The 24,326-nt window shown below is 39.0% G+C and overlaps 1 protein-coding gene across 14 annotated transcripts in view; it reads left to right on the top strand.

Moving 5' to 3' along the window:
* The window catches only part of LOC128028962 (MDS1 and EVI1 complex locus protein EVI1-A), a 157,301-nt gene that overhangs the window by 48,152 nt on the left and 84,823 nt on the right, over positions 1 to 24,326 (top strand). For all 14 annotated transcript variants that reach the window (XM_052616361.1, XM_052616365.1, XM_052616363.1 and 11 more), the window contains exon 2: positions 7,363 to 7,718. In XM_052616361.1, coding sequence (XP_052472321.1) covers positions 7,363 to 7,718 — 356 coding nt within the window. The remainder of the gene's footprint in view (positions 1 to 7,362; positions 7,719 to 24,326) is intronic.

Here is a 24,326-nt window from a genome sequence, read left to right as displayed (position 1 = left end):
GATAAGTAATTAAATTTGATCAAATATATAATTGTATATATTATTATAAGTTAAAAAAAATTATATATATATATATATATATATATATATATATATATATATATATATATATATATATATATATATATATATATATATATATATTCATTTTTTTTTATTTTAGGATCTGAAAACACATGTAGGAATAATTGAAGTATATGTAATGTGATTGTTTCTAAAGAAGTCGACAAAGAGATTAGGTCTGGCATTGAACAAATTGTAGTTGATATTGATACACCATAGAAACGTCATTTTAGCCATAGTCTTGGCTGAATAATCTTCAGCTGGGAAACGGGCCCAGTGCTCTTGTAAGAGCTATTATATTGTTTTGTTGCTTATCAGGCCAGGTTTCTCCTTTCTTAGGCCTCTGGCTGTCTCTCAAAGAAGTGATAAATCCTGGACCTGGTAAAAACGGCTCTTCCTGTTGTCACTAGTGGCCTGGAGTGCAGAGAACGTGGCTGCTGCTTTTAAACCACGAAGATACAGAGTTCATCTCTCCACGGGAGGTAGAAGAATGGGAATGTTAACGTATGTCTCTCTCTCTTCAGGTATTATAGAGCTGCTTGTGAAAGGTGGCAGGTGGGAAACATTTCATTGGTTGTGCTCGAGTTGCTGAAAGTAGGAAATGTTGTTGTGTGTTGCTTTGTGGCATTTCAAACCAAAGGGGTGAGTTGTCAAATACGTTAAGCATGAAGAAGGAGGTGTGCGCGCAAACCGCGAGAGAGTAAACAAGAGAGAGTGAGTCGAGGAAAAGCTTTCAGCCTTTTTTGGCTTAATCTGTCCTCTCAATCATCACGTTTAAAGAGTCTGATCTCAATGTTTCTATATTTACAGACTACAGTACTGCAGGGTGAGCGTGTGCGTGTGTGTGTGATAGCTCGTTTTCGTCCTATAGGTGCGTGTCCCAACGTCTGCGGGCGTTGACTGGGTCACCTCTCCATTAGGGCGTGTTGTCATGGTGATTAATGGCTGGTTCTATCATCTTTAATGCTGGTGGTAATGACGCGGGGTCCCGTGCCGCCCACAGTAATCGTGTGATGTATGAGCACAGCAGAACCCCGGAGCAGAGGTGAACACTACACACACTCACACACACACACTGATGTTTACTCACAAAATTATAAGTAATTAACTGACTTGTGTGCCATAAGCGATACATTATATTTAATAATACACTAGGAATTAATATTCCATTTAGAATGTAGACATTATTAGAACAGATGTGTCACTAGTGAAAACTGTTCTATTTTTATTCTTCTTGTTCTGTCATTATTATTATTATTATTATTATTATTATTATTATTATTATTATTATTATTATTATTATTATTATTATTATTATTATTTTATTTTTTACAAATTATATTATCAAGATAACAATTTAGATAAAAAGATTAATTTAAACATTAACATGAATCTTATAATTTTTTAGTTCTGGGTACATTCTATGCACTCAAGCTACATGAAACTCCACATGCAAGTGCATCTGATAATTTGTAGAAAATAATTCACATGCCCAGTCACCAATCTTTCTTTATTAGTGAATTAGTGTATATTAAATTTAATAGTGAATTAAATTTAATAATAAAATAAATAATTGTTAATTATTGTTATTTATAAGAGCACTTAATTTTTATTTGAATTATAACGTTTCCAAATGTCCTTAGTACTTAAAATCGAATTAAAATTAATAATACAATTTAATTATTATTATTATTTAATAATAAAATTAATACTTGTTAATAATTGTATTTGTTACTGTAATGAATTTTAATTTAAATTTCAATATTTTCAAAACATCTACAAATTATAATAAGAATAAGAATAAAATAGTAATAATTTTACAAATATTATAAATATTTAATTATAAAATAAATAACTGTAATAATTTTCATTTATACTTGTTTTAATTTGAATTATATTTCCATGATCCAGTGTGTGTGTGTGTGTGTGTGTGTGTGTGTGTGTGTGTGTGTGTGTGTGTGTTTTGTTGATAAAAACATCATGATATCACACTGTATGAAGTCTGTTGCTCAATATCATCCCTGCAGCTAGCACAGCTGGTTTATGAATTAAACACACTATACTAATGAACAGTTTAAGGAGAATGATTTGTTAGTGCGCCAGGCTGATGTTTATGTAAACGTCATACTTCATCCAGTTGTTGAAATATCATCAATCTCTTGTCCCTTCTATCTATTGCTATCGCTCTATCCATCTTGTTTTTTTATAAAGCAAATGTCACAGTAGGGAAAAATAAACATTAATTATGAATGTCTTTGCACACACACACACACACACACACACATACTTGTTCATCAGTGCTTTAAATGCCACTTTAAGGGTGGAACAGGAAGTGATGAGTTATTTTCTGTATTAAATGACAGGAAATGCTCCTATTCTTTCGCAGATTGTGATTGTTGGGCGTAAGTGACATCATCGGCGGGACATTTATAGGCCGTGTCACTGTTCTGTTCTAGAATGTCCCATTCTTATTAGGGATGTTCTATAGGTGACTTTTCCCAGGACAATACTATCCATTTATCACAGTGACATCATAATTGCTCGTTTGTGTCCGTACTGATGTTATCATCTCAATTGTAGGTGGAGCACTTTTTTGTTTAGAAGGATCCACAGATCGAGATTAAAGGAAATCCTGGGTTTCTCACGATCTTCGCACAAGATTCTGATTCATGTATGTGTACCGTTCGTTTTCACCCTGGTGGTTGTTAAATTCTCTTATCCTAATCGAATCAATTAATTCCAAGCAATTCTAACCAGAGGCAAGCTCTGCGAAAACCTCACCGCCAACTCATGCCAAACCATATTCTTTATCTGCCATCTAATACTCAAACCACGGATGTTTTTAAGAAACATACCACATTCTGCACTTCACTTAGGTATATTTTTCTTGAGGCACGTTTACCTTTCAGAAATATATATGTTTATAGACCAAACGGAATCCCCCGTACTGCTTTTGAGTGTCCTGTACCGTAGTGTTTTTTCTTTAACAGGCAGGATGAAGCCGATCAGTGGGAGCCGCAGGATGGGAGGGATGGCAGAGGAGAGATTGAGTTACGTTTAAAAGCTCAGGGTTTGAAGACTGGGGCCAACTAGCTTTCACTCTCTCTGTGGGCAGGGGCGATTTTAAATGGTACGGCTCGGATGATCGTTATGGCCTCTCGTGCTTAGTGAATCCACAGGCGTACAGTAGAGGCCTTAACCAGGTCTTCAGCTGTCATTTTAAAGCATGCAGATGCGTTCGTATGTGTGTGTGTGTGTGTGTGTGTGTGTGTGTGTGTGTGCGTGCGTGCAGTGCCACAAAGTAAAATATTGTAAATGGCACAAGACGACATCTGGAAAAACTTAGTGCTCTCAGATCACCTGTGATTCAGAGTCAGAAGTAATATCTGTATAAAGCTGAAGATACATTTGGCTGTATCATTTTGGAGATATATGATTTTAGACAGTGTCTTTTTTTATTTTAATTCATTGATGATATTTTTACTATAACAATACACGTGAAAAGTTGTTGTATGTGAGGTTTCCTTGCATTCAAACATGTCATCTAATGCAGCCTTAGCATTCACTTCTTGCCTTTGCTGTAAATCATATTAACAGATGGAAAGATTAACTGTAAATATTTACAGCAAATCTTTAATCTGTCTCCTTGCTTTCTTTTATAAACTACCGTATTTTCCGGGCTATAAGTCGCACTTTTTTTCATAGTTTGGCTGGTCCTGCGACTTATAGTCAGGTGCTGCAGGTCCTGTAGTCTACACTGAAAACATAGAGCGCCCTCTCGCGGCTGTAGACGGTAATGTTTTCTCTTAGTTCTTGGTTCTAAATAAATGTGACTTATAGTCCAGTGCGACTTATATGTGTTTTTTTTCTCGTCATGACGTATTTTTGGACTAATGCGACTTATAGTCCGAAAAATACGGTACATTGAAATAAAATCCATCCAGTATTGAAGTTAAAGGTTCAGCCAAAAATGAAAATTATGTTATTAATGACTCACCCTCATGTCGTTCCAAACCTTTAAGACCTCCGTTCATCTTCAGAACACAGTTGAAGATATTTTAGATTTAGTCCGAGAGCTTTCTTTCCCTCAATTGAAAATGTAAAGGTAAAAGGTACACTCTCTCATGATCAAGTAAATGCAGCCTTTGTGAGCATAAGAGACTTTCAAAAACATACAAGAAAATCTTACTGACCCCAGCCTTGAACGATATACCTCCATAAAATCAAATTCTGCCCTAAATTTTTGTTCTTGTCGGATATTTAAAAATGCATTACTTTATCTAGGTAAAATGGCTAGTAAATGTTAATTTTAACTTTCACCTTTTCACCTAATGTTACATTGTTAGGGCGATCTTTTTATGGTATATTTACTGTATCAGTCACTATTTGTCAGAAAACCTCTAGCCTTTATTTACTATCTTTAATACCTTCAAAACGTACTGTCAGTGGAAACTCCACACTAATGAATAGAAGAGTTGGAGATGCTCATTAATGAGACAGGGCTGAAGTGGTGTTGTGAACGGGATGACCGTGACTCTGAAGGCACCGTGTAGCGTAGAGCCCCTCTGAGCATTAGGAATGTGAGGAGACAGGAAGATGTGCAGGAGCACTGGCCCAGGCCTCATTAGCACTCACCACTACCTGTCACAACACGTTAGCCACAGCATGCTAGCCACAGCATGCTAGCCCCGCCGTGACTTACGCACAGCTGGTTAGCTCCAAGCGTGTTAGCAACGGCACATTAGTTAGAGCATGTTAGCACTGTGTGTTAGCTTTTGCCATAGCCTCTCAGGTCCTAGTACATTAGCGACACCCTCATTTGAGGCATGTTAGCACCTGTATTTAAACGCATTTGCCAAACAGAACAATTGAGAACTAATTGCCATAAAAGCATCATGTCAACAGCACTATTTTATTATTTTCAAACAGGTTTCCCAACAAGTGTTGCCAAATACCTTCAATGAAAAGTTGTCAAATGTCGCTAGATGATGTTACATGCCAAAAATAATTTCCAGATATATTTATATGTATCACCAAAACAGCTCCTTTTTGCAAAACATTAATAAAAGTCACGGATACGATGATAGAAAGTTGCTAGATTTGGTGAGGAAACCCCCAAACTGGCAACACTGTTCCTAACTCAACTCAACCGATAGTCCGCCCTAACCATTGGTTGAGTCGGTGTTGCTGTGTCAGGCTGATCAGGACATTTAAAGAAACAGGGCCATATTATTTACACTTTTCGAGGAAACCATGAAATGGCTTTTTTGCATATTTAAACAACTGACAAAGTATAAAAAATATATAAAATGATAAAAAATCTATTAATAAATACTGGTGTTTGATGTGGTAGCAAATTGGGTTAAAAATTTATTTTTTGCTTGCCAAACCATACGTAAAACTAAATAAATAAAGAAATTACTTGAAGAAACACACAGAGATTTTATTTAGATAATATTTCGGAAATGTAAAGATGCACATGTTCACAGTTTTGGTTAAGGTCACACGACAATTTTTATTGTATTTATTTATTTTAAAGACTGTACTGCTTACAGAAATATTCAAACCATTAAGGTGTTATAAGCTGAATGTGTGTAAATGAACACAGTACTGCTTTTCACTCTGAAACACTCAGCGCTGACTGGGTACTTTAATTAAATTGCAGCCTATGATATATTGCTGTTTCAATTTTATCTAAATTAAATATGCAGCCCCATTTGTTTATTTTAATGTTACATTTAATCAATTATTATCTTTTCATCAACTCACTAACCCCCTGCAGTTCCTTCACCAACCCCCATGTTGGAAACCCTGGTATACAGTATCATATATATTTCAGTCCCAGAAGGGATGGCATTTAAGGACAGACAATATGAAGACTTCCCTCATCAGCCACGCGCTGGTTTTCCTCTCTGAGCTGAGCAAGAGGTCACAGGTCACCAGACAACATCCTCCCTGTGTTCAGCTCATACAGTGATTAGCAGATACAGTATCCGCTGTTTTCAGGCTGAATCCTAAATACCAGATTCGACAGGAAAAAATGGGGAAGAGGAAACATAAAAGTATTGGGAGCAGCACAGTGAGTCCAAGGATCAGTCAGCTCTTCCCGCTGGAGATTAATCCCCATCCAAACAATCCGAAGCAGGCCTCAGGAGGAGGATGACAGGGCGTAACTGGCAAGGCCACAAACATGATTATCACCCCAAACACCTTCTTATCCAGGCTGTATTAAGTGTTATCACAGACACAAACCACCTTCCCCTTCCCTGTGTTTGTTTAACTGCTCTGGTGGTCATTTTTTTTTTTTTTTTATGGCACTATGTATATTTACTCGTATGTGCTGAGGTCGCATATATGGGCTGGCTGTGGTCTGGAAGTGTGGATTTTGCAAAACAAATAAGAAGTACCTTTAAAGAGTGCTGCAACTGTACTGGTACAATGTGTGAAACTGTATTAGCTTACGTTTGTTGCTGCCAAAAGATAATTAGTCTTAGTGGTAACTATTTATCTTTAGCTTAAGTAATAGACCTCAAATATTCTGGAAGTATTTTTCCAATTTTCTTCATTTACATCCAATTACAATAAATGGGGAAATACAGATATTATTCACTTATTCCTAAGTAAAGAATTTTGTGATACTAGTGTTGTGTTTCTTGTTTGTTACTGTAAATCTGCTTTGAAGCAATCTGTACTGTATAAAACGCTATAGAAATGAAATTGTCTACTCTTTAAAGTTACTGCTCTCATAAAAGTAATTTTAGAAGTTTTAGAATTTTAACATAATGTTAATGCACAAACGTATCATTTGGTAAAATAAATATATTGGCTAACAATATTGGCTGGAATCTCTTTTGTCTGTTTGACACGCATGTGTGCTGGTTCTCGTTCAGTGAGGTCTGTGAAGCGTAGACTTTAGGACTCGCTTTTATGCAAAAAGGAAGTACTCATATGGACTTCAGACATTTATCGATAAGGATATAATTGTAAATAGTAAGTCCTAAATTGTAACTTTCATCACTTTCTTTTTTTTATCACTTTTCGTTAAGCGAGGGGAAAACATGTCTCAAACATACAGTGTTTGTATGAAGTGCTTAATATACGGCATTGTCTTATTTACTTGGGTTCTATGCACAGCCTTCCCACAGGTTCTTAATCTGAGACCTCCACTATTTTTGGATTGTGTCCATAGAAATACGTATCTCAATTGATTCCATAAATTACAAATTGGCAAAGGTTTTCCGAACTGCTAAAATTACTAAATTCTCAAAGAGAAATGTGTCTGTCTTTTTTCTTGATTAGGAGATGGAGAGGACTTTTCTCTTTTCGCCTCTGATGATCTGGACGAAGTTGGTGGAGTGTCTGATGCTGATCCAATCCCATTGGCCACTGCAAATGACCTTCCATCCCCTGGCCTATCAGGTGATGAAGTCTCCCCAGTCGACCCCTCCCCTTTCCACCCGTCATTCCCAACTTCAGTGTACCTGGCCGGGGATGGGGTCGAATCAGTGCCCCCAGACTTTGAGGTCCGGAAGTCAGCCGTTACCAGAGGAACCCTGGGCGTCTGGAGCCGGAGGAGATTGGAGGTGGGCGAACGTCTCGGGCCCAATGAGGAAACATCAAGACACAGCCCAGATAATGCTACGCAACCATGCAAGGTAGGATCAAACGATGAATTTGAGATGTGATAACAGCCTTATTCAAATATGAAAATCCCCACACGGTTGGAGACAATCCACTGGAGATAACATGAACTCATGGGTAGCTGTTGCGACTGAGGGTTTCACTGTCATCAGCGAGGCAGCGTGATTAACCCTGGCCTTCATGTTTTATGGTGAAGCACCTCTTCTCTGCTCTGTGATCTTGCACTAACCCCAGTTAGCAGTTGCCCGTAATCCCATTAGTCACAATTACTAGACGGGCTATTGGTCAATGTTATGCCAATTACATAATATAAATGTCCTTGAAGGTCTTTTTAATGCCACTTACGTCTCTAAATATGGACAGAAGATTTCACATGCTTATTCATCGCACCAAACCAGGGCTGTGGGCCCTTCTGGAGTGATTTGAGAATTTGAATTAAGGTACAGTAGCAAACAGGAACCAGCACTGCAATTTGAATTTGCGTGCAAGAAAGTAGAATTTAAATAGACTGAAATTGTAAAACACAGTATTTTTTTGCCTAGTAAATGTCTTTTGAAAAAATGTTTTGCGTGTTTCGTAAAAATTTTGAAAAAGTCTTCAGGTTAAAAGGTTTACATCCCTAAAAGAAAGACAGATAGATAGATAGATAGATAGATAGATAGATAGATAGATAGATAGATAGATAGATAGATAGATAGATAGATAGATAGATAGATAGATAGATAGATAGATAGATAGATAGATTAAAGGTTAAAGACCGTTGCTCTGAGCCGCCCCTCCTTGTGACTGCCCTGTCTATCAGATATCAGTCAGTCTACTCTCTCAGTCGAAACCAGGTCACAGGACAAGGTCAGAGGTCAAGTGTTGTCTTGGTCAGGGTCATTTTAGGCTAATTTCGCCAGGCCGGAGAGGTCACAAGGGGAGTATCAAGCGAAATTGAAAGTATAAATAGACTCATCCTACTCCGATAAAGAATCTCCAACCCTTATTATTGAAAACTGACTATTATATTTTAAAGCAATTGTTTGTGATATCTGCTGTAAACACACCTTCCAGTAGTGTTAAGCAATAGTTTGAGCAATGCAAAATCAGAATTACTTTCAGAATTAGAATGACAGAATTACACACTTTAGTACTCTTTGAATTGTAAGTGTTCAGCTTTTATGATGTTTATTTAGATTAATTCTGGTTTTCTCCAGGCAGATTTTGGTCCTGTTGGTATGGCGATGATTTAAATGTTAATAACCAGTTCCAGGCTATTTTTTAGAGATGATTTTGTCAGAACGTGGTATTATGGTTTAAGTTTGGTTGGCGTATGTAATTATGGTTAACTCTGACTAAATGCTGTTGAAAGGTTTGAATTTGTTCTTGTGACATATCTTGTTGGAAAACACAACAGTTAAACTTGCATTTTAATCTTTTTCTTTTTTCACTTGTCTTTTCCCTCCTTAGCTTTGCAGAAATCATACATTTGCAGACATTAGGTGTTAATATGATCGAAAAGGCAACTGTCTCCCAATGGGGGATTTACAGTCTCTTGAGCAAGCACTCTCTCTTTTTCTCGCTGTCTTTCTTGCTTGTTCGTTCTCTATGGAAGGAAACGATGGAGAAGAAAAGGTTTCATGAATTTTAATCCATCTGTAATTTATTGCACGCTTGAATAATATGTATTTAAGAAACTGAGAAGCCACAGAGAGAGAGATGGGGGACGGATGACTGCGTGGCGCAGCAGTGCTGTATCACTATGTTTAATTAGCTGGCTGACAGCGGCCCATAACTCTCTCCATTAAGTAAATAAGTTGTAAAGAATTTATGATGAAGTGGCACATTATTCAGAGGGGATATTCAGTGATGACATGGAAACATTAAATATGGTAAATGGCATTAAGCATATCTCCCTGCCTTTCCCTCTCGTTCTCCTCTGCACCCCTCCCTCCGTGCCGCCGTGTGAGAAGCCGTCAATATGTCAATATGCAAGAGACTGTAAAAATAAAATTGATTTGGTAAATGCAAGTTAAGATAGATCTGTTTGCTTTCATCATCAGTTCTGCCGTGTGGAAGAGTGATGTCACCAGCTGGGGTACGATAAAGACCGAACCCATCTGGAGGCTTTGATGAAGTGTGTGTGTGTGTGTGTGTGTGTGTGAGGGAAGAGACATTCAAAGCACAAGTGCTGTAATTTTCGTAAGTATCTATATTAGCATGATTGTGTGTGTGTTGTTAGTGTGTTTTTTCATCGTGCAGTCTGTTTGATCATGCACAGGTGTTTGTTTGTTTGTGTGAATGTGTTCATATGTGTGATTGTTTCTTGTCTGTTTGTAACTGGAACTATGTGTGTGTGATTTGTTCGTCTGGTGTCTGTGTATGCATGTGAGTTTTGTCTCTAATTGTGTGAAAATTGTGTGTCAGGGACAACTTTATATTTGTGGATATGTGATGGATGATACGTGGGCGCCCTAAGTGCAAGTGTTTGCGGTTTTTACATTTTCAAACCAGAGTGTGTGCGTGCGTATGTGAGATTGTGTGTATTAGAAGGTCCATAACTGACTATGAGGGACGTTTGTCACTGAAGAGGTCAGAAGCTCTCTGAACCGCCGTCATAAATTCAAACCTTTACTTTTCATGTATGTGTGTGTGTTTGAGTAATGAAAGCTGTTGAGTTACGATTGGAGATGACTTCAGTAAATAAAACAACCACCTGCCTCACCAACACACACATACACAATAGAGAGAGATTTTGCATTGAAGTTTTGAAGCATTCTGATTGTCTAGGACAGGTCAGTGTGTGTGTGTTGACCTTGCAAAGGTGTGTGTAAGCCTATTTTGTGTTTGTGTGTATGCATATGAGTGAATACATATATATGTGTCTGTGTGGCGATGAGGGGGTTGTTCGGGAGCTTTTGTGCACCTTTTGAGTACAGGCACATAGATGGAGGGGACGTAGGAGATTAGCTCCGTGTGTGTGTGTGTGTGTGTGTGTGTGTACGTGGCTGGAGATTAAGAGTGTGTGTGAAAAGGGGTGAGGGATTAGGCCTCCTCAGCATGCCTGTCCCCACACTTCTTCGTCTTTTCATCCTGCTATCCTGCTCTCCAACTTCTCTCTCTCTTTCTGTCTCTTTTGTGCTAGAACCTTCTCTTTCTCTCTCTCTGTCCCTTCTGTCTGTCACTCTCCCGCTCCCGAATGCGCAATCTGTCATTCTTCCTCAGAAATTTGTATCTGCTCCTTGTCTTCCCTCATTCTTCCCTTCCGATATATATTCCTCCTCTCTTTTTCAGGGCCCGAAAGGAAGTTTAATCCCTGTCTCAAGGAAACTGACCTCACACACACAAGCCATTCAGAAAGACTTCAGAACTCATCTCGTGTGTTTTTATGAAGCATTATGTTTTAAAGTATTCACCGAGAAAGCTTCCACTCCTTCACCCCCTCGTTCTCAAGAGAATAGAGAGAAAGAAAGAGAAAGGGGCTTCCTGTATTGGGACTCGAGCGGCCTACAGTACACAATACTGGCACAGCTTCACTGTTTAAAGACAATATGAAATCAACATGCACTTTGTTTACTTGCTGTGCACAATTCATCAGTGCATGTCAGTCTAAATACAAAAGGAATTGTTAGCTTTTGTAATCTTTCACCAATGTGTAATAATTTTCTCCAGCTCTGCTTTGCTGACCTAATCATGGCCATTTGAATGGGAAAAATAATATCAACCAATAATTTCCTGACACCCTGAATATCTTATTAATACAGTATATCATATTTTAAAAGCCAAATGCTATGCAAATCCCATTTCATGCTGTCTTCAAAGTGTGTAAGTTTTTTATTACTTTCAGTGAGTACAGTAGTTGTAAAAAGTGTCCAAAATTAAAACACACTTACGCTCCACAGGTGAGAGCTGGCATTTCATAAGTAAATAAAGCAGATTTACTAACGTAATGCATGGTTTATATCTTATAGTTTCGTCCTTGCTTTTGTGGACCCATGTGACATGAGAGATCCAAAGAAAAACTGTATACAGTGAAATACAGTATATGGATTGGCTCAAGTGGTAGAGCATTGTGTTAGAAGCGCAAGGTTGTGGGTTCGATTCCCAGGGAACACATGTTAGGCAAAAAATGTTAACCTGAGTGCACTGTAAGTCGCTTTGGATAAAAGCATCTGCTAAATGCATAAATGTAAATGAAATCTGATACTCTTTAATCTCATGAAAAAATATAACATTTAATTAATTGCATAGTATCATATATTATTATTACATGTGGAATATTTGTATATATTTGTCCTAAGGTGTGTATGTCACAATGTCAGGTGAGCGGGGTGTCTCTGAAGGTCGTGACCTCATTAGATGTGTAAGAATGGGGGGGGGGTGTACCTGGTCAAAAGCTCTGTGGGGAGGAGAAGGTGGGGTTTGAACCCACCTCTTCCTGTCTCTCTCTCTCTCTTTACTCGCGCAGCACAAAACAAGAATGGCTCCCCACTGCGGGCTTACCAAAAAACAGTTTAATAAACTCACACACATACAGAGACGCACATCACTTTCCACACTCGTGTGGTTTCCATTACAAATGTGGGAAACATGGGCAAGTGTATTATGTTGTGGATCAATGAAACTTCGTAATGTTGATATCAGTGAACTTTGCTTGAGGAAATCAAATTTAGTTTTAAACCCCGAACGCCCAGCTTCGACCACAGAGTGGCAAAGAAAGATGTTTATCCTGAATTTGTTTTGCTATATATCGCACAGTGTTTTCATTGAAACACAGTTGTACTCAGGATTTCCTTTCCCGTAATTATTTTCCCAGCAACAGGAACACGTGCGTCTCAAACCAACCGAGGCAAACAATCATTAAAGCAGCCTTCCAGAGGTTTTCATTTGAAATCTGTATACATCACGTTGTCAAGCTGTCAGTCACTCCTCCTGACGATTGCGTCGGGGTTAGACGTTAAACGTGATCGCCAGTCATTTCTGGTATAATTTCATTATTCACAAAAATAGTTCATGTCTAAGCAGATGTGTACCAGTGACCTGGAAGCTGTTCAGTTTTTCAGCAGACATGTTTGAGAAGTCTTGACAGTGTGTTTTGGTCTGCAGGTTGCGTTGGAAAGGACTCATGTTTCTCAACGTCATATTTGTAACCGCAGATAAAAACTGATGGAGAAAGTGCTGTTAACGTGGAGAAACAAGATTTTATTTTAAAAATTCTTGCTTTCTGGTGGATTGTATTGACCCACTTCTCTCTCTATTCCTTACAGTTGTCTCTCATACTCTACTTTTCTGTCTCTCTCACCAATTTTTTGATCAACTTTATTGATGAACTAAGGCATTATTCTGACCGTTTATAAAATCATTTTTCTAATAGAGGTAATACATTTTTTTTTTAAAGAAATCAGCAGTGATAATAACAGGAAATGCTTCTTGAGCACCAAATCAATCAGCATATTAAAATGATTTCTGAAGAATCACATGACACTGACCATCACAGAAAAACAAAATGACATTTTAAATACACAAATACAATTGTGTTATTTGCATATAGTTAGTTCAGGTCAGTTTTTCCTCTAATCTGTCCTCTACCTGTGTAACCCAATTCAGAAACCACACACACGTCGATTGGTTTTCTTTGGCTCTATGCAGATCTCTAGTTTGGTTTGTACTCTGTTGTTTTAATATTATGTCTCTTTTCTCAGGCATCCCCTCTCTCTCTCTCTCTCTCTCTCTCTCTCTCTCTCTCTCTCTCTCTGTGCCAGTCGTCTTATTCTGTTCCTCTCTCATGCAGACTGATGCTGTTCATAAAGTACCTGGATGAGAGGAAAGTGTGTGTGCTTAATTGTGTGCATCAGGGGAGTTATATTTGCTGCTAAAGAGCATTTTGTGTGTGTGTATGTATCTGTGAGGAGAGTGTGATTGGAGCTGACACAAGCTGTATTATCATGTGTTTCACGTTAGACAGCTCTAAACTTCTGTGTGGGGTACACAGTTCATACATGCCACTCAACCCCAGCACGAACACACACACACACATGCTTACCTCTTCAACTAAGAATAGAGTTCAGCAAAACAGATAGAGTTACTCAATCCTTAGGATAGAGGGAGGTGGAGGGGCAGAAAGTGAATAAAAACAAGATTTAGCCAGGACTAAACAAGAAATTATAGTAGTTTCTTCATAGCACCTTTATGTTGTTCTAAAACCTTTATGACTTTCTCGAACACAAAAGGACACCAAATATTATCTTCCATGCAATTACAATGTATGTCCTTTCTGAAATCATATGATAACTTTGTATGTGAAAAAAAAATAGAAACAATGCCAAATATTTTAGTTGCTATGTACTGAACACTTGATAGAGTCATTGGAAAAATCAGTTAAATTTGTAAATGAATTGTTTAGACTAACCTTCCAAATGATTCTGAATCATTCAGACTCTTAACAAAGACAAATTGTTTCATTAAAATAATTCAGCCAAAAAGAATGATTTGTTCATGAATCCGAGATCACACAGCAAGGATACATTTCGAGTAAATAAAATAACACTTTTGAACACTTTAGATAAAAATAAAAATACAAATAAAAAATACAAAGACAGTAGAAAACAAGGGGAAAATAAATTAGACAAAGATGAATGAAACATGGAAAAGAAAGTAAGACGGAATTACATAGAGGAAACTGGACTAAGAATTAAAAGAGAAAAAAAAAAGTGAAGAAAAAAGAGAGTGAGGGAGTAATCAGATTTTCCGGGTGGCAGCAGGTAGTCGGAATAGGACTTTGTCCCTGGCCATCCTCTCGAATAAAGAGTTAACATACGCACACACACACCCTCGCCAGTCTTTTTGGTTGGATGTGTCATCCCTGATCCATCACTCTGGATTTTTCCTGGTCCGTGTGTCAGTAATGTTAGGACAGAGATCTGCTCTAATTGTTGTGCCTGGTCAAGACGAGTTACCATCTCAGGCAAACCACAGGAACGGCCTCTCCATCGGTTACCCTGGCAGATTATAACCCTGACATCCTGCCATCCACAACCTTCAAAACAAACCCCCTAAAGAGACAGGAAGAATGAAAGAGAGAGTGAGATGTTTTTAGTGTGTGAGTGAGAGGGAGAGACTTCCAGGGTTTCTTCTTAAATAGAGCGAGAACACATCCATCTTCCCTCGTATTCGGATTGTCTGGACTCTCTTTCTCTCTTCAGTGGCGGCTCCCTTCTTTCCTTCTCTTACTTTTCTTTATGACAGCCATTGTAACCTCTTTAGAGTGTTGGGGGGAAGCAGTGCCATTGGCCGTCACTCCTGAGCCTGGTTTGATTGACAGCAGGAGTCCGGCCAACTGCCACCCAGGACTCCCAGCCATAAATCATCAGCTATGGAGCGCGCCCACTTCCTGAAACGCTACCGCTGCCTGCAGGGGACAAAAAGCCCTTTGTGGGGGATTTTATTTGGGGAGGAAGGTTTTGGAGGTCTTGGGACAGTTTGCCAGGGCCAACCGCGCTCTCTGCCTCTATTAAAAGTTTGAGCCAAAAGTGAAAAGAGAGACTGTGCTCATTGGCCACTCTTTGCTCTCCACTGACACCAGAAGCTCTTCCAGGTGGCCCCCCTCCACGTCTGCGAACCCCCAGACCGACACACTCATCAGTCATCCAATTAAAACACAAGCACTATCCCCCTTTAGAATGAGAACAGAAAGAACTGAAGAAAGTTCAATCAGACAGCTTTTTTCCCCACTGTAACACTGGAAAAACAGGCAATTTTTTATCATGGAAAACAGGATTTAGATTTTTTTAAAGTACCACACTATGTCAAAGTACTTTTACAATGCAACACTTCCTCCCAAGACCTTTTGTGTCCTGCTCCATCATTTTGAGAAACCTTTTTGAGTTGTAGGCAAAAGGAAAGTCTCAAAAGAAATGCAATGTAATAGGTTTATGCTATGTGAAGAAACTCACATAACATCGGATCGTTTCGGTACAGGGCTTTCAGTACGGTGCACGTGTGTACCGAATGACCAAATGCAATATTTTGTTTGCAGCACATTGGTACATTTGCGTGTTTCCAAACGAACATATTAAATGGTGGAAGTCTCCGCGTTCAGCGCAAATCCGCCCTGCAGCTGATTCTAGACCGCCGAAAGACCAGGCTCTCATCTTCATGACAACAATATCTATACTTCATGTTAAGCATATATATAAAGCCTACTGATAAAGGACACCGTCAACATATTGACGCGAATTAGACTATGTTTGACTCTACCCCCGCTCACGGCGACCTGCTGGAAACTGGGGGTAGGACAGACGAGGCGAGAGAAAAGGAGATGGAAGGATTAGGAGCGACAGAGACGAGAGGGGAGAGAGGAGAAAAAAAGTTCTGGTTCCCAGAGGCACTGCCGCTCGGCCCTCTACCAGCTGGGTGATCTCCTCTGCGGTGCCTGCCGGTGGCACTGGACGATCCTTGGTAAGCGGCACAACACTCCTCCACGGCCCGGTGGATGGCGACGGCTACTCCGTTTTTGGGCAGCCGGCCGGAGTCCCCCGTTCCCTGCTCCTCCCGATTCCATCAAGGATGACAGCAAGCTCTGGCCCCCTGGCGAACGGTGGCGGCGACTCCACTCCCTCACGGACGGCAGTCGCCCCTCCACATCACGGGCGGCTGGCAGCGAGCTCGTCCATCCCCGGCAACTCACTCAAGCCCTCCGCCTCGAGCATCCACGGCGCCCAACTGCTACCCCTGCTCGATGGCACCACGGGTTCAACCCAGTGGGGAGGGATCTTCGGCAGCGCGTCCCTCCTTCCTCACGGGTTTCGGCACCAATGTAACGCAGTTCTTTCGTGGGAAGACAATCACATTAACTTTAATAATAAAATAAAGACAAAACAGCACGACAGCTCCTCACGGACGACTGCCACGCACAAACAAAATCAAAACGTAAAATAAATCCAGGCCTGGTCCTCTCTCGTCCTTCACTGTCGTCGCACCTATTTTATATCCTTCCAATCTCCTCCATGGGACTCGAGACTGGTGACGCTGATTTGCAATCACTCCATTTCCACGGCTCTCAACCCTGCCCCACTCTTCATATATATATATATATATATATATATATATATATATATATATATATATATATATATATATATATATATATATTATTTACACGGATGTAATTTGTAATATATATATATATATATATTATGAGATAGAGATCACTGAGCGAGTGTGACTACCTGCATTTGACCCCGCATTCATACTTCCGCTCAATCTCATATTCACAATAAAACATTATTTATATTATTATTAAAACATTATATACATTTTAAATGTCCACTGAGGAAAGCGATATCTTTGTCGTACTGTCCTTTCATTGATTAGGGTTTATTTCTGATGGCAGCGCTGCTCAGTGCATTTTTTTTAACTCCATCTTACAAGCTGTTGAAAAGCAAAAATAGCTTCCTTGTTCATCACCGTGATTCAGTCTCTTTCACTATAAAAGTATTTTCTGCTGACTTGTTAAACAGTCTCTTGTCATCATCTAATGGAGGAATAATGTCCAAAAATCACCATCATGAACACACACATTTTTTATACATCACATTAATGGAAACTGAGATGTAAGGACAGTGGGAAATATGCTGGTACATGAAGGTTGTTTAGTTAGTTCATTAACATCTAGAAGTTCTAATGGTGCATTAAGAGCGAGTAATTTACATGTTAAGTCAATGCAAAGACACGAATAGACATCCTGCCGTGAATTTCGCATGAATGAGGCGGCACGAAAGAAGCGATTGACTAAATTTTGCAGCGCGGTATCAGAAGCTTGCTCTAGTAGTGACGTGATAATGACGTAGCGAGCGGAGGGAAAATGCGAAACATCAATGGAGAACAAAGGCCGCTGTATGTGGATACCCGGAGCTGTATGATACTTCTTCATAGTTTTACAGAAACAGGAATAAAAAGGATTAATGGACTAAAGACCAAAGATCATCTGTTGTGAAGTTAATTTCACGCGTGAATAAACGCAAAATACTCAAGCTTCCAACTACGTGCAAATAGCGCAATTTATTCATGCAAGTCGCGTCGGGTGTGAACGCACAGTAAAGGTATGATAGCAAAAACAGCCCGTTTATTGTATGGGTCAGGTACAGAGTGGAAAATGGTCATGTAAAACAAAATTACAACTTTCTGGTACAAGGAACCTTCATTAACATTTAAGGTGGACTTTAGGGATGAGAATAGAATATAATAGAATAGAATAGAATAGGCCCCTTTTAATCTTTTAATACTTTTTATTGTAGCCAAGTAAATCCCTCTCTTTGCATTACTTCTAAATGCTGAAGAAGTTTCAAGAACATTTTCCACACAACAATTAAATCCTCCATTGAGTTGAACTGACGCTTGACGGTCAGATATCGCTGGAACTGAACTGATTGTGAATTATCTGGCGTTGTGGTCAAAAGGCTTGACACAGAGGTTAACCTCCCTCAACAACAGCATCCACACCGGAGGAGATCTCCATCCCTATGTTTTCACTCATCTCTCCCTCCTTCTCACTGTCTGTTTTTCTTTTTCCGCTACGTTGTCAGACAGAAGGAGAGACAGGCCTGTTTTCTTTTTCAATACAGATCTGAAAGAAAAGGGATATGAACAAGGGAGAGTGAGGGAAGGAGTGAGCAAGATGTGACCCTAGAGAGGCACAGACGAGAAATCCCTGACACCTTCGTAAATCTGGACGTCTCGTGTCCACCCTCCACTGCAAGTGTGTGTGCCATGAGTGTCAACCAGCCGCAAGAGAGGAAAACATTCCTGTGTGGTTCTCACACAAATTTGGGAGGTTTGCTCTGAAAACAAGGCCTTTCTTCACTGCTTCAGACTTTCTCTTCCCTTCTCTTTCTCTCTCTCTGGCTTCAGCTGTCCTCCCCAGACTAGGCTGGTAGGGGTGTGGATGAAGGTTTTCATTGTGCTGCTGTTGATTTTGCATCAGCCTCTGTGTTTAGATTTTATGATAAATATGCGTTTGAGTCTTTGCTGTTATTTTGCAGTCTCCCTGGTAGGGCTGTGCAAAAAATCAAATGCGATTTTCATGCGCATATTTTCAGTAAAGGCACTCCTGTTAGTAGTATATCTCCAGCACGAGCGTTCAGATCAAGACTGCCAGGTTTTCAAAACAAATCCTGCCCAATTACTTCTCAAAACTATACCAATCGCGTTTCGGTCCGGGCGATAAAATAATTTTTTTTTGGCAGGGTTCCCTTGGTAAAATTTGCATTTTAGGGGCTAAACATTAAGTTATTTGTATTGGGGTTGCTTCGACCCCACGGACATGAAAAACAACCGCAGAATTGGCAACACTGATTGGTCTTTACTACACAGAGCCGTAGTTCACAAAATAATCCACACAAAATCGATTTCAGAATCTGAGGTGATTCTTTGTCGATATTGAGAGCGATTTTGTGTAGCTTATCGGTGGACTGTGGCTCTGTGTAGTAAATGTCGCTCCACCTGAACCAGTGTTGCCAAGTCCCCAATAACAAAAACGTGATGTTTAGTCCCAGTGGTGGACAGTAACGGAGTAGCTTTACTTCGTTATTGTACTTAAGTAAATTTTTCAAGTATCTGTACTTTACTGGAGTAATTTTATTTTGAGTAACTTTTACTTTTACTTCACTACATTCCAAAGCATAAAATCGTACTTTTAACTTCACTACATTTCATAAAACATATCGTTACTCCCTATAATATATCACGTGCTCCGACACGCAGAAGCGGTGTCTGATTCATCATGAACAAACAGAGTCTTTTCAAAATATACTTTTAAATCGGATCTCGAATCGCACCAAACGATTCATTTACGAATTAGAATGATCCGATTGCAGCCTACTGTCTATGGATTGCAGCTGTTCTGGAGTCGACCACTCACTGATTCAAAGAACCGTTTAGTGCGAGTCTACAGAAGTAAGAACCGGGAGATCTTGTGAGTGCGCGTGCGTCTGATGTTGATAAAAGTAAGTTAATTCCGAAATTTTGAATTAATTATTGTAACTGAAAATCATATTTAGGTCAAAATTGTCAGTTGTTTGAGAACTAAATCCGTTGTAAAGAGTGATTTATTTAAGCCCACTGAAATGCTCGAGTGCAGACGATGCAGACAATTTTAGGTAAAAAAAAAAAAAAAAAACTTAAAATAACACAGATTAAATACAATAACTCATGCACGTTCAAATTCCCCGCTGCCGTAATGTTAACAGTTTTATTAAAATGCCTATGTGATGTCTGTTTTTATATTGTTTATCAACAGTAACGTATATGTATATTGTTTGGATTATAACCATACTGAAAATAAGTAAATATTGTTAGCTGATGCTAACTATCTAGCTAACAAGCTTGCTGGTACTAAGTTGAGGTAATTTTTGTAAATAATGTCCAAATATTTTTATTCAACCACCTATATATAGATTACATCTGGGTAAAAAAGAAAGGATGTGATGTTCAGAACATGGTAACTACAGTAAATATCAAAGAGGGGAAGAGATGCACCCCGTTTGGCCAGGGGTGTTTTTAAACCACAGACAAGGTTTTAGAAGGAAAAAAATCATTATTAAAATATAATTATATTTTCCTTAAAATGTTCTTCCTAACTTCAGGCTTTATCATCATGTCATATATACAGTACAGACCAAAAGTTTGGACAAACCTTCTCATTCAAAGGGTTTTCTTTATTTTCATGACTATGAGAATTGTAGATTCACAATGAAGGCATCAAAACTATGAATTAACACATGTGGAATTATATATGGAATTATATACGTAACAAAAAAGTGTAAAACAACTGAAAATATGTCATATTGTAGGTTCTTCAAAGTAGCCACCTTTTGCTTTGTTTACTGCTTTGCACACTCTTGGCATTCTCTTGATGAGCTTCAAGAGGTAGTCACCTGAAATGGTCTTCCAACAGTCTTGAAGGAGTTCCCCGAGAGATGCTTAGCACTTGTTGGCCCTTTTGCCTTCTGTCTGCGCTCCAGCTCACCCCTAAACCATCTCGATTGGGTTCAGGTCCGGTGACTGTGGAGGCCAGGTCATCTGGCGCATCACCCCATCACTCTCCTTCTTGCTCAAATAGCCCTTGATGCCTTCAGTGTGACTCTACAATTTTCATAGTCATGAAAATAAAGAAAACTCTTTGAATGAGAAGGTGTGTCCAAACTTTTTGTCTGTACTGTAACTTTGATGTTCTGTAAAACTACAAACTTTAAAATACTTTGTTCTTACTGGTGAAAATCAGATAGTCATCCCTGTTTTCTCTCAGGTACATCACAGTGTAAACTTCACAGTGAACATTACTCATCAGCGTAGTCCATATCAACAACAAAAATATATCTTGACTTCATATAGTGGTTATTTTGGAAAAAATCCCAGGTATTTTGAGCAGTAGGATTATAAAAAATATGTGCTAATATAAAATTAAATTAAGTAGCCTATATAAAATTGAAAACATCTATCTTTCAGTACTTTTTTACTTAAGTACATAAAAAATCGAGTACTTTTGTACTTTCACTTGAGTACTTTTACTTTTACTGGAGTAATATTTTATTATATGTATCTGTACTTTTACTCAAGTACTTGATTTGTGTACTTCGTCCACCACTGTTTAGTCCCTAAAATGTGAATTTTACCAAGGCAAACCTGCCAAAAAACGTGTATTTTTAACCCTGGGACGCAATTTTTATCGGGGAGCCTCCTGGAAACGCGATTGGGCTAGTTTTGAGAAGCAAGTGGGCAGTATTTGTTTTGAAAACCTAGCCACCCTGATCTGAACGCTTGTTCTGGAGATGTACTTCTAATCACAGGAGCGCCTTTACTGACGAGATGCGCATGAAAATCACATTCGATTTTTTGGACAGCCCTACTCCCTGGGTCTAGCTCACCCTCGCTCACCTCTCTCACACACACCTAGAGTTAGCCACATTAGCCTGATTTTTCACCCAAATGGAAATGTGTGCTGTCACATGGCCATCGCCCCTGATGATCTGCTGTCCAATCAGTCACGAGCAGCCTGCCGGTCCCACAAATAGGCTTGTCACTCTTCCCGTCGGCACGGTAACGAATGGCTCATCATTAAAGGCGGGGCAGGCAGGGGGTGGAGTATGGTCATTGCCCTATCAGGTGTGTGTTCATGTAAGGAATATGTATCTGTAGAGTTTGTTTGTATGATATAGGCTTGTTTAAAATGAACAAATACAGTTTTGGACATTCACCATCTTGATATTTACCATTATAATACCATGCTTTTTGGACATGTACATTGCCATGTCTTTTTGCATGTTCTATGGCATTTACCAGTTTTTAATCATGTTCCGTGTATTTACTGTGGTAACATGGTTTTTGGACATGTACCATGGCGTTATAATATTTTACATATTGACATTTATAATACCATGTTTTTGCATTTTCCCCATAATAACACCATGATTTTTGGAAATGTACTTTAATAAAACCATGTTTCTGAACATGTATCGTGGTGTTATTTCTTTAACTGTTGTAACAGCATGATTTTTGGATGTGCACCATTGTGTTACCAGGTTTTTGAATGTGGTAATACAATTGTAATCTTTGGAGCTTCAAAAAAATTGCTTGTTACAGTAATATAGTAATCATTTTGTGCCATGATATATACAAAGATACCATGGTTTTGCTAATGCAATGTATATACCATGGTACCGCCACGGTATGTTTGTAAGGGAAGTAAGCTTGCATGAAATCTGTGTGTGTGTGTGTGTGTGTGTGTGTGTGTTGTGTGTCTGTGACTGGTGGCCTTTGGTGATCATAAATAAAATAGTTGTAATTGAGGAGGAGATAAGGCATTATGTCTATTTACACTGAATCACACTCACTATTCATCAACACTCACTCACACACACACACACACACACACACACACAGATACAGGTCCGATCCAGCCGTGTCACTCTTATTTATGTGCAGTGCTCTCACTAAGGCTACACTGGGTGTTATACTCAGTGGGGCCATCCATTTCTCACTGGTATGTTGGATGAGTTGATGATGATGCATTTTGTTGTCAGGGAAACAATCAGTGAGGCTGGTCGTTATGGTAACAGGATCACCATGGATGCCTGCTCGGTAAATAACACCTCCATCGGCCCGCTGCTCGGCGCCAAGACAAATGCTAGGCTTTTAATTAGGCTAATAAAATAGGAAGAAAGGGCTGACAGCTCGGAGTGGCTGTCAGTTACTGAAGATACATCACAACACACACACACACACACTAGACTATCCGAAGTACTGAACTCTCAATGTGTTGAGCAATAATGCACACGCTGAGCTTCACACATTGGATGTTTTTCAATGGATTTTTGAAGCGTGCATGAATTTTTGGATTATATTTCCCACAATTCCTTGCTCTATGGATAGGTGTTTGTGACACTTCTCTATTGACTTTTTCAGTTGAAGAAAAATGGCAAGGAGAGTGAGGCCAAAGCTGCCACAGCAGTTTTTTAATGTATGAACCTGAATTTAAATGTAATAAATTTGGCTAATGTTTTCATGCAAATGCAAGCAACTTGTGACAAAGGCACTTAAGATAGTCTTTTTGGACATGGTGTCTCCAATTGCAATAGAATAGTGTTTTACGGCATACTCCAAAGTAGGTGTTTCCCATATCTAACAAGTATGTACAGTATAGGTGTGCAGTATTGGTCTTTTTACACTTTTTTATTTTATTTCATGTTTCATACTATTCATACTTCACTTTGTGTTAATAATGATTCTTGCCTGAGTAGATTTTGTGATTTCACAATGTAAATTAGCTAATTCCAGGTTCAAGTTATTATTTGCAAATTTGTTCACTCAAAAATGTTGATTGGACCTGTTTCTGTACAAAGCTCATGAATAATTAATGAACCAGGCCCTGAAGCAGTTATGATTGGTTGTTCAACAGCTCACTGGAACATTCCAGCAAATTATTGTTTCATACTGTATTCTTTTGGCATCGTAATTCTGTTCTGGAGCAGTGCTTTATAACCCCTTTTACATTTGAAGTGTTACTTAATCTAGGCTTTAAAAAACGTTAAAAGCCCTTATGCGAAATGGGATTCAACCTTTCTCTTGCTCTCAACTTGCTCTCAGTTTTTCTCTCTCACACACAGACATCTTGGAGGAGACGTGTAATATTTCCAGACCCAGGTTTTTTCAGCTGCTTCACTCTAGACATTCATTTACCAAAACTAATTGAAATAAAACTCTTTCCTCATGCTTATGTTCACAACACTTCACTTGACACTATGAATGACCCAGTGTCTTTCTGCTGTGTTCGTCAATAGCTGCCCGGCAAAGTTATAACGTATGTCATCGTCTCGGGATATTTTTCGAGTACTAGAATATTTTAAAGGTGATAAAATAACAGTTACTTGTAATTATAGAGCCAGACGGGCTCCAGATGCGGTGAGAGAAGCTACTTGGTCCGATTTCTCCAATGTCTTCCCTCAACGTTCTGCTTCATTTCTGCAAAGTCAACTAAGGTGATGAATTAAACGCAAGAGGTAAAAAATGATGTAGTATGGAACAAGGAATTGAGTCTTAAAGGGCTGCAAACAAGATGACTACATTTAAATGCATCTGACCTCAAT

Source organism: Carassius gibelio, chromosome A15 (genome assembly GCF_023724105.1).
Source record: "Carassius gibelio isolate Cgi1373 ecotype wild population from Czech Republic chromosome A15, carGib1.2-hapl.c, whole genome shotgun sequence".
Taxonomy (NCBI): domain Eukaryota; kingdom Metazoa; phylum Chordata; class Actinopteri; order Cypriniformes; family Cyprinidae; genus Carassius; species Carassius gibelio.
This window is presented reverse-complemented; position numbering and strand designations above follow the sequence as displayed.